The sequence below is a fragment of the Monoraphidium neglectum genome (assembly GCF_000611645.1).
Source record: "Monoraphidium neglectum strain SAG 48.87 unplaced genomic scaffold scaffold01216, whole genome shotgun sequence".
Taxonomy (NCBI): domain Eukaryota; kingdom Viridiplantae; phylum Chlorophyta; class Chlorophyceae; order Sphaeropleales; family Selenastraceae; genus Monoraphidium; species Monoraphidium neglectum.
In genome coordinates, this window is record NW_014012412.1 from 7,075 (window position 1) to 15,764 (window position 8,690).

The 8,690-nt window shown below is 62.2% G+C and overlaps 4 protein-coding genes across 4 annotated transcripts; 3 read left to right on the plus strand and 1 right to left on the minus strand.

The window, feature by feature from the left end:
* Nucleotides 1-1,104: 1,104 nt before the first annotated feature.
* Nucleotides 1,105-2,359, plus strand: MNEG_7063 (hypothetical protein; the record flags this gene model as incomplete). The annotated part of the gene is made up of 2 exons (XM_014044462.1): nucleotides 1,105-1,660; nucleotides 2,061-2,359. The coding sequence occupies 2 exons, from the start codon at nucleotides 1,105-1,107 to the stop codon at nucleotides 2,357-2,359; spliced, it is 855 nt and encodes a 284-aa protein (XP_013899916.1).
* Nucleotides 2,360-4,047: 1,688 nt separating this feature from the next.
* Nucleotides 4,048-5,223, minus strand: MNEG_7064 (Autophagy-related protein 8d; the record flags this gene model as incomplete). Its single annotated transcript, XM_014044463.1, has 5 exons — nucleotides 4,048-4,169; nucleotides 4,441-4,559; nucleotides 4,873-4,925; nucleotides 5,038-5,093; nucleotides 5,187-5,223. 5 exons carry the CDS (start codon nucleotides 5,221-5,223, stop codon nucleotides 4,048-4,050), a joined length of 387 nt encoding a protein of 128 aa, XP_013899917.1.
* Nucleotides 5,224-5,808: 585 nt separating this feature from the next.
* MNEG_7065 (H/ACA ribonucleoprotein complex subunit 2) lies at nucleotides 5,809-7,059 on the plus strand (the record flags this gene model as incomplete). Its single annotated transcript, XM_014044464.1, has 4 exons — nucleotides 5,809-5,955; nucleotides 6,127-6,218; nucleotides 6,520-6,625; nucleotides 6,901-7,059. The coding sequence occupies 4 exons, from the start codon at nucleotides 5,809-5,811 to the stop codon at nucleotides 7,057-7,059; spliced, it is 504 nt and encodes a 167-aa protein (XP_013899918.1).
* A 776-nt stretch (nucleotides 7,060-7,835) lies between these two features.
* Nucleotides 7,836-8,680, plus strand: MNEG_7066 (hypothetical protein; the record flags this gene model as incomplete). The annotated part of the gene is made up of 1 exon (XM_014044465.1): nucleotides 7,836-8,680. A coding segment is annotated over one exon (845 nt), but the record flags the coding sequence as incomplete, so codon positions are not given.
* Nucleotides 8,681-8,690: the final 10 nt, after the last annotated feature.

Genomic DNA, 8,690 nt, shown 5'->3' on the forward strand with positions numbered 1-8,690 from the left:
TTTGCCGCCTTTCCTGTGACCCGCATTCAAGCCCCTTCTGCCGCTCTGATTGAATCACCATCGCGCTCAGGTGAGATAAGATACGATTGCCGGTGGAAGGGGTGCGGGCAGTGACACCTCACTCACTTAGCGGCCCGCACACTTGCCACTTGCGCTCCCNTGTGAGACGGTGACGGCCGACTACGACTCCAAGGTAGTTGAGATATATCCAGCTGCGTGGACAGCATATCTTGCCTTCATACACACTCAGCCATCAATCATTCGAGTGGCACAGGTGTCTGCCACTGCCAATACAACTCCAGATGCGCCAGATGTCATGATGTCACATGCTTTACTGTACGTGACAGGTGTTGTGTCCTTCTCAAGAGAAAGCCAAAACAAATTCTGACAGACATCAGCAAAATCACCGAAGTTGCATTTATGCAGTGACAGACATAGGATAGAAGTATACCTCAACTCCCTTGAAGTCGTAGTCAGCCGTCACCGTCTCACAGGTGTGAGTNCGGCAAGTGTGCGTGAAGCAGCAGGGTGCTCAAAGCGAGTGGGGTATCCCTGAGACATATTAAAATCCCCCATCCAGTGCCTGCTACAGCCTTGGCTGATCAGAACCTGCCATCATCGGCAAAGGCGGAAGGCGGTGGGCTGACGCCAACTTCTCGCTGATGCGTGCCTTCTGATCGGAACCCGCAGCGCTCACATCCGGACCTGCTCGAGGAGCATGGCGCGTGTGCCTACGAACATTTATAAGAAGTGAACGAGGAGTACCACCTTGTGGTCCCGTCGTGGTACCGTGCGGGTTGACGATGCACCCAGCTCCTTGGCCGATTTCCGGGTCACCCAGCAGCTTTCGCGGCCCCTCAAAAGCACCGTGCTTTCCAGTGTGCTCACAGGTATCTTGCGTCTCCAATCAACACGACCATCATCGTCGACTGGCCCTCATAAGGTGCGGTACTATCAAGGCCTGAGTGATTCGTGGCCTGTGCAACGGCACCGTTTCGCCGGGTGTCAGAATTCACATCGTGCCCACAGTGCACAACGCATAGCCAGCAACCCACCCAGCCACCACTCCCTCGCACCCTCGCAGCCACCGGCAGCCACACCACCATGGTGCGCCACGTCACCAGGACGGCGCTCCAGCTCCTGTGCATCGCCGCAGTGGTCACAGGCACCCTCGCCGCTGAGGCGAAAAAGCCCGGCACCAAGCAGGCTGACGGCGGCCCCTGCCGGAAGCTGCCCGGCTGCACCGCCTGCGAAGCCCCAGCACGCTCGTCCCAGGCAACCCCCGCGGGGCCTGTGGCTGGCGCCGTATCCGGGCACCAGGGCCGCGGCCTGCTCGCCGACGGCGCGGCCAGTGCGGACCCTATCGGCACCTTTGTTGCCACCCTGCTGGGCATCAACAAGCCCCAGCCCGCCGCCACCACTACCGCTGCTGCCGCCAGCGCCGCAACTACAGCACCCCCTGCCCCGACAGCCCCGGCGCCGCTTGCTGCGACTGCCAAGGGCGACGGCCGCCACCGTGGTGATGGGCCGCACTCGGGTGGCGGGCGCCGCGCGGGGCCGGGCGTGAATGGCACCGGCAACGGCGCCAAGGGTGGCCGCGATGGAGGCCACGGCAAGGGTGGCAAGGGTGGCGATGGCGGCCGCGGCGGCGGCCGTGACGGTGGGCGCCATGGCCTTCTCAAGTGCACGGCCTGTGTGACACCGAACTACACTCTCACAAACGGCACCTGCGGTGAGCACGTGGTGAAATCGAAAGGGGGGCATGACCGCAGCTCTCACACTCTGCGGTGGGCACCCCACGCATCCACATTGATCTGATGAGTTTCTTGGGTTCTTTGCTGGGTGGCGGATGTAGGCATGTAGCACACATGCTCATGTACGTGCACACGCATGAGTACATGCACAGTCATGTACATGCAAATAACGTGAGCGCGCACGCGCATGCACACACACAGAACCGCTCGCGTGTACACCCGCGCTCACTCGCTCAATCACCGCTCTCGCCATCCCTGGCCTTCTCACACGCTCGCGGCCTCCCCACCCACCTTTCAACCACGCAGCGTGCACTCCTGGCTTTGGCCTCATCGTCCCGTCCGGGCCCTACAAGGCGCTCCGCGCCCGCGGCCCGCGCATCTGCCAGCGCTGCCCCGCCGGCCATGTGTCGGGACCGGACGCGCCCAAGCCAGACTGGCTGCGCGGAGTGGTCGGCGGAATGGCGCTCACTGCGAAGGAGCGGGCGCCTGGCGACAAGGGCGGCAAGGGCGGCAAGGGCGGCAAGTGGGGCCACAAGGGGCTGTTCCCGTGTGTGGCGTGCGGCACTGGCAAGGCGGCCAACAAGGATCAGACCAAGTGCGAGTGAGACATCTGCTCCACCCTATGAGCAGTTCATGTGCTGTCAACCGACGCAGCCACGTGCGCTTTTTGGGGGCTTGCGTTGCCACTGCACCTTGAGGCGGTTGGTGGGGGACATTGTGAAACGAACACCGTCAATTAGCAAATTGGCAAGGCCCTCTGTTTGACAGGGTTGCATTTGCACTGGGCACAGAACCACGCATGCAAGGCCAGGCTTACAGCCACTGCTGGTCAGTGTTTGTGATCACAAAAGCTCTGTGTGTGCTGCCGTCCCCTCTCTTTTTGGAGGTCTCCGCTCCGGACATACTCAGCACTCAACCAATTGCAACTTTTGCACATTCGCACTTCGGGCTGGTATCTGTTGTGTGTTTGGGGCTTGCCTTTGATACGTGTGCTGCGCCATCAACCACGGCCCCTACGCATGCTCACATGCACACAGAACCACGTATTTCTTTTGTGTGCATGGGAGCCTCGTGCCTTGTGCCGCCTACTTTACTTCCTTCGTTGCCATTGCCAATTTTACTTCACTGTGCAATCAGCACACCTCGGCAACCCTTGCGCCCAGTCGTGCAACGCGCACGCATCACAGCGTTCGCAACCCAGCCGCCTTGGTAATAAGTCTTGCCTCAAGAGTCCTGGGCTTCCACCTACAGACATATGCAATTCCCAGAGGGGTGTAGTGCATTCATCTCAGGCTGGAGGACGCAGCGCCCCCTCAACATCCTGCCAAGGGCAGTACACACAGTCGCACGTTTGCAGCCTCACAGAGTACTGATTCCAGTGTTATGGCAAGCAAGGATACCAGGTCCGCAAACGTGCACCCATGTGTGTGCATCGCACATTGATTGTATTCACATGCTGTTTCTGACCGGCCTTGTCCATGCATGTATCCTTGCAGCTCAAATCGTTCTTGGCCAGTAGCCTGGCTCGTCGAAGGTTGCCTGGAGGTGATAGCCTTGAGCACATTTACACGGGTACGTGACCCCTCAATCCTTTCCCTCAACGAACCTTGCGCTACCTTTGCGGTGGCAGGTGCTCAGCTAAAGCCGCGCACACGCCATGCCAAGCAGCCCCTGTAAAGCCAGGAGCTGGGGATGGAGGAGGGGGCCAGGCAAAAGGGTACAATTGCATAAGCGCCACGCAGCGACACCAGCGATGCAGAAACCATGCGGGGCGCACTGCCTGTGCGTCTGTGTCGGAGCAAAAGCTCTCCAATGCAAATAGGAGTACAGGGTCTGCGGCGCGTGGCTTCTGAGAAGCAAGTGCCAGGCCCACAGCCGCAGGGCTGAATTGTGGACAATCGGAGCGATGGATCGCCGGGAAGGCGGTCCTATGCCGCCCCTGGCTCATCGCCCCGCAGAAGATGGTACATCAGCACCACAAAGGCTGCGTCTGCCCTAGGAGCGTGGCGCCGCTTGAGTAGGATAGGTCTGGAACCATTGCTGCGCTGACTGAGGGTTGTTTTGATACATTGGTACGAAAAACATTCCTGCGAGGCAGCTTATGGCGCCCCTAGTGCAGCAACTGCAGCGGGAGCGGCGGCGGCGGCGGTGGCGGCGTCTCCCCGCAAGCTCGCTTCAGCCTTGCTCAGGCCGCGCTTGCGGCGTCACCCCCTACTCGCTGCGCCCGCAGCCGCAGTCGCAGTCGCTCCTAAAAGCTTCGGGCCGTCCCGCGTCCGGAGCCGGCCGCGTCCTCTTATTGCAGGGCTGGGCCTGGCGCGGCGCCGCTGCAGCCGAACGTGTTCTCCCCGCTGTATGTGATGTAGAGGAAGCCGTCCTCGTCCTTGTGGTCCTCATAGACCGAAGACATCAGCGCGGCTGGGGGGGGGGGTGTGGTGGAGGAGAGGGTAGCAGGGGGCAACTGAGGGTTGTGGAGGGCAACACGGGGGCGCTGGGGGGTAATGAGAGGGCGGGGATGCCCCTCAGCGTTTGTGCAAGATGCATGCGGGATGGACCCTCCAGCGAGGGCACAGAGCCGTGCTCGTGAATGAAGGTTTACGAAACCAAGGGCTGCTAGTGCCCTGAATAGATGCAGGCGCAGCTCCGCCGTACACACGGCGATTGCTCAATTCCAGGCGCCGTGCCTCACCGGTTGGGGGCAGCACATTCTTTACAAAAACGAAAATCGCCTTCTCCGGGCTCAGCTTGATGCGCTTGCGGATGACATACACAAACTGGCCTACTGTCAGGTCTGCAGGCACCAGAAATCTGCGCGTGTTTGAGGCAGGCGTTGGCAGGTGGCGTTGTTGTGGGAGGCAACATGAGGGGCGGTGTTGATTGGGCACGCAATTCGCCAGCAAGCCATGACTGCCAGAGGGTCCCGCGCTGCTGCTCAAAGCGCGCGCGGGCGCGTGCCCAGCCCCGTCTGATGTGCCATGGATTGCGATTGTGGATGCGATGGGTGCATGCGCTCTGTACTTCGGACATGCGGCGGCGTGCGCTGCTTGCGGCCTTGCTGCGATTTGAACGCGGTTGCTGCACAGGCACCCATGTTTCGGCCTCAGATCCACGGGACCCTCACTTTTTCTTATCAATGTCCGGGATATCCGACTTCTCTGCCTTCTCCACGATGACCTGGCACATGCAGAGCGTGCGCAAATCGCCAGTTGGACCGGCTCTGCATGAGCGCGACGGGCGCTCCATCGACAACGCACCCAACACGGGTCCTGCTCCTCTGGGAACCCACCGGGATGCGGTCAGGGTACTTGTCGCGGATGCGAGCGGCCTCGGCCTGGCGCTTCTCTGTGCGGTGGGGCACCGGGAGCAACAGTACTCAGAGACCCACGGGGACCCACAGCGGGGGAACTGGTGGACCTCGCTTGTTTCCTGACTCACCGAGGGTGTGTTCCGCCTTGAATGACAGCTTGGACATTTGTCACGCGTCGAGGCACGCCGAGGGACTGGTAGTGATTTGGGATGGAGCACCGCGCTGCAAAGAACTCAATGCAGCAATTCGTGATGAGACGGATGCTAAATTTGATGTGTGCACAAGCGCTTGCAAGGATGGCTGATGCACACCACCCCAAGGTTCCAAGTCATGAAGGCCGACCCCTGCACTGCTTGTTCGAGGAGTGGGTCCAAAGGGGGCCGCGACGAATAGTGCTGCAGAGCAGTGCAACTTACACTCGCACGAACCGTTCCATAAAACCGAAACGACAACAGGTCGCGTCGCGGCACAAGATCATAGTGCGTCGTCAGGGACACTCGAGAGCATTTCACTCGCTTTTTGGGACAGTACACTCTTTCATTACCCCTTAGAGCTCTTAAAGAACCCTTCATTCACGCGCCGGCTGTGGCCGCCGCGCCCCTGAAACCCGGTGCGCAGTGGCAGCCGCCGCTCTCCTTGCTACATAGCGTGCGTGGCCACACTAGCGGCCCACGCCCGCCCCCCTGCTGAGCCTTCTCACGGGCAGCAGCAGAAGTAGCAGCAGCAGCCGCCGCAGCAGCAGCCCCAGCGATGGGTAAAAAGGACAAGACAGCGAAGGGGGGCAAGGAGGAGGAGACAGCCGCCCCGGAGGCCGCCGACGCTGTGCCCTATGCGACACGGGTCAAGTTCTGCAGCGTCATCGCCAGGCCCTTGGCAGATGAGAAGCTCAGCAAGAAGGTCGGTGGCATGGCGAGGTGGTTTGCGTCGTTCGAACCCTCCTTGCGACCGGGGCACTCGCGTATGGCGTGAGTGAGGGAGGCTGGTGGCGAGACAGGCGCGCCCCAGGCTGCATGGCCTGCTGCAGGGCGCCGGCAAACCACGGACGCCCACATCAATTAATGCCACCAGGTGTTGAAGCTGGCCAAGAAGGCGGCCAAGCGCAAGCAGCTGAAGCGCGGCGTGAAAGAGGTGGTCAAGGCCATCCGCAAGAACGTCAAAGGGTGGGCCCCGCCTCTCGTGCAGCTGACGGGAGCGACCAGTGAGACGCTTGGGGAATCTGCTGCGAGACGGCCGTAGCAGGCAGACATATACAGTGCCATGCGACGCCCGTCAGACCTTCGCGGCGTTGGCGCATGGCAGCAGGCAAGCTACTGCAATCATCCCACAATGGCAGCCTGGCCGGCACCGTGATGGGCGGCCTCCACGGCCCCGGCCCCGAGCCCGGTCTTAGCCACTGATGAGCTGTCTGCCCTCGCCATCGCGGCCCTGGCGCAACGCCCGCCCTCTTTGCCCCACCCACAGCCTGTGCATTATGGCGGGAGACATCTCCCCCATTGATGTCATCACCCACATCCCTGTGGTCTGCGAGGACAGCAAGATCCCATACATCTACGTGCCGTCTAAGGAGGTGGGTCGTGGTGCCATCGGATGTTCAGGGGCAGATATACAGTCGGGCGCGGCGCTGCCCGCGCAGCGGCGTCGGCATGAGGGCGGCCAACGGCGTCCTGCAGCTGCCGTAATCCTCCTCTACAGCGAGCGCCAACGCCTTTGTTGGGCGCCGCCCAGCGGCCGGCAACAGATGTGTGGTGCAGATATTGGGCAGCCTTGGGGTTTGTGATAGAAGGGGCGGGGGCATCCCCGCATCAGTCGACTAAACCGGCGTCCGCCTCGGTGCACCCGCAGGAGCTTGGCGCCGCCGCACTCAGCAAGCGGCCCACCAGCTGCATGCTCATCCTGCCCAAGCCGCCAAAGGCGGGTTCCGCCGACGCAGCTGAGACGGCGGAGTTTGATGAGGCGTATGCAGAGGTCGAGAAGAAGCTCAAGGCGGCGGAGGGCACGTGAGGCGGTTTGGCGGTCGGCCGCCGGTTAGCCGGGCCACGTGCGCCTGCGCGGCCTGCAGTTCGCAAAGTCGGCGGCACGAACGCGGCGCCGGCAGTTGCTGGCAAGGGGTGAGGCTCTGTTTGCCTGCTATGCATTTGTGGGCGGTGCTCTTTGTGGGGCTGTACATTTCGTTATTATTTGCCGCCTCATGTTGAGACGAGTGGTTGAAGGTTTGGCTAGTCTCAAGTAATACCTTTTTGTAAACAACCTGGGCTTGCACATTTGTTCAGGAGAAAACGTGGTGTGATGGGGGCAGACAGCAGCAGCATGCGCAACGGTCGAGCTGCAGCGCACTGCGCCGAGCGGTCCTCGTTGCATGCAGTTCTCGGTGTCCGTATCCCATACACTCTGCATCCTGTATGTGGATACAGGCTGCTAGCAGATATGAACATGGCTGTTAAAAACTGCTGGGCTGCCTCTTGCGCTGTGCTGATGGCCGGTCATTGGCAACCGGCGGCGCTGAGCTGCACCAGGGTGGCACTACACACTGGACCACAGCAGCAGTCGATGTCACGAAGCGGGTTCTCAGCTCAAGAGCCACGCCGCAGGCCATAGGCACATGATTTCAGAGTCGGGCGCGCACCTGTTCACCCCGTGGCACGGCTTCATACAGCCACGATCAGCTGTGCAGATCGCGCGCCCAGCACAGAGCGCGCGTCTTGACGCATGTGCCACATATAATGGTCCTCTAAGCACTGCTGCTGGCTGTGCAAGGTGCCAGCTCCGCTCTAGGAGCCATGGGCACTGTGTTCGAGAACGCGGCGCACGCGCAGCAAATACAGATCTTGCAGGTGCAAAAGAACAAGCTTTCCGAGCAGCTCACGTCCCATAAGGCCAAGATCACCTCGCTCGAGGCTCTTGTAGCACAGGCCGAGCAGCGGGAGCAGCAGCGTGCTCAGACGCTGCTATGTATCAACCGGATCTGGTCTCAGCTCAATGATGATGTCGCCACCTTGGCTGAGCGCGCCGCGGCCGACGCTGGCGGCGACCAGGAGCCGGCAACCGATGCCGATGACGCCGGCGATGATGGGCCCGACGTGGCTGCGCACGACGCGCTCAAGGGCATCGCCGATCCCTTCCTGCGCCGCCTCCTCGCCGCCGCCGACGAGGCCACTGTTGAGGCCGCTGCTGACGATGCAAAGGCAGCCACCGACGACCCCAGCGACGTCGAGCGCGCTTTGCACGCGCGCGCGGCGGCCACGCTCGCCGCCCTTTCCAAGGTCCTCCGCCTGCTGCAGCTGCGCGCCGGCTACCAAGCCTCCCTCGCCGCCGCCATTGCCGCCGCGCCCGCCGACGCCGAACTCAAGGCGGAGAACGCGCGCCTCGCCGCGTCCGCCGCGGCAGCGGCCGCGCGCGCCGACGCCGCGGCCGCGCGGCGCCTGGCGCTCGAGGCGGCGCTCAGGCAGGCGGAGGACCGGCTGTTTGAGAGCGAGGAGACCATGAAGCGCATCAAAAACGACCTGGCCGACCGAGAGTACGAGCTGCAGGCGGCCCAGAAGAAGGCGCAGCGCGCCAAGGAGGAGGCCGCGCGCCTCAAGCAGCAGCTGGCAGCCAGCGGCGGCGGCGGGGGCGGTGGCGGCCTGTCTACGCAG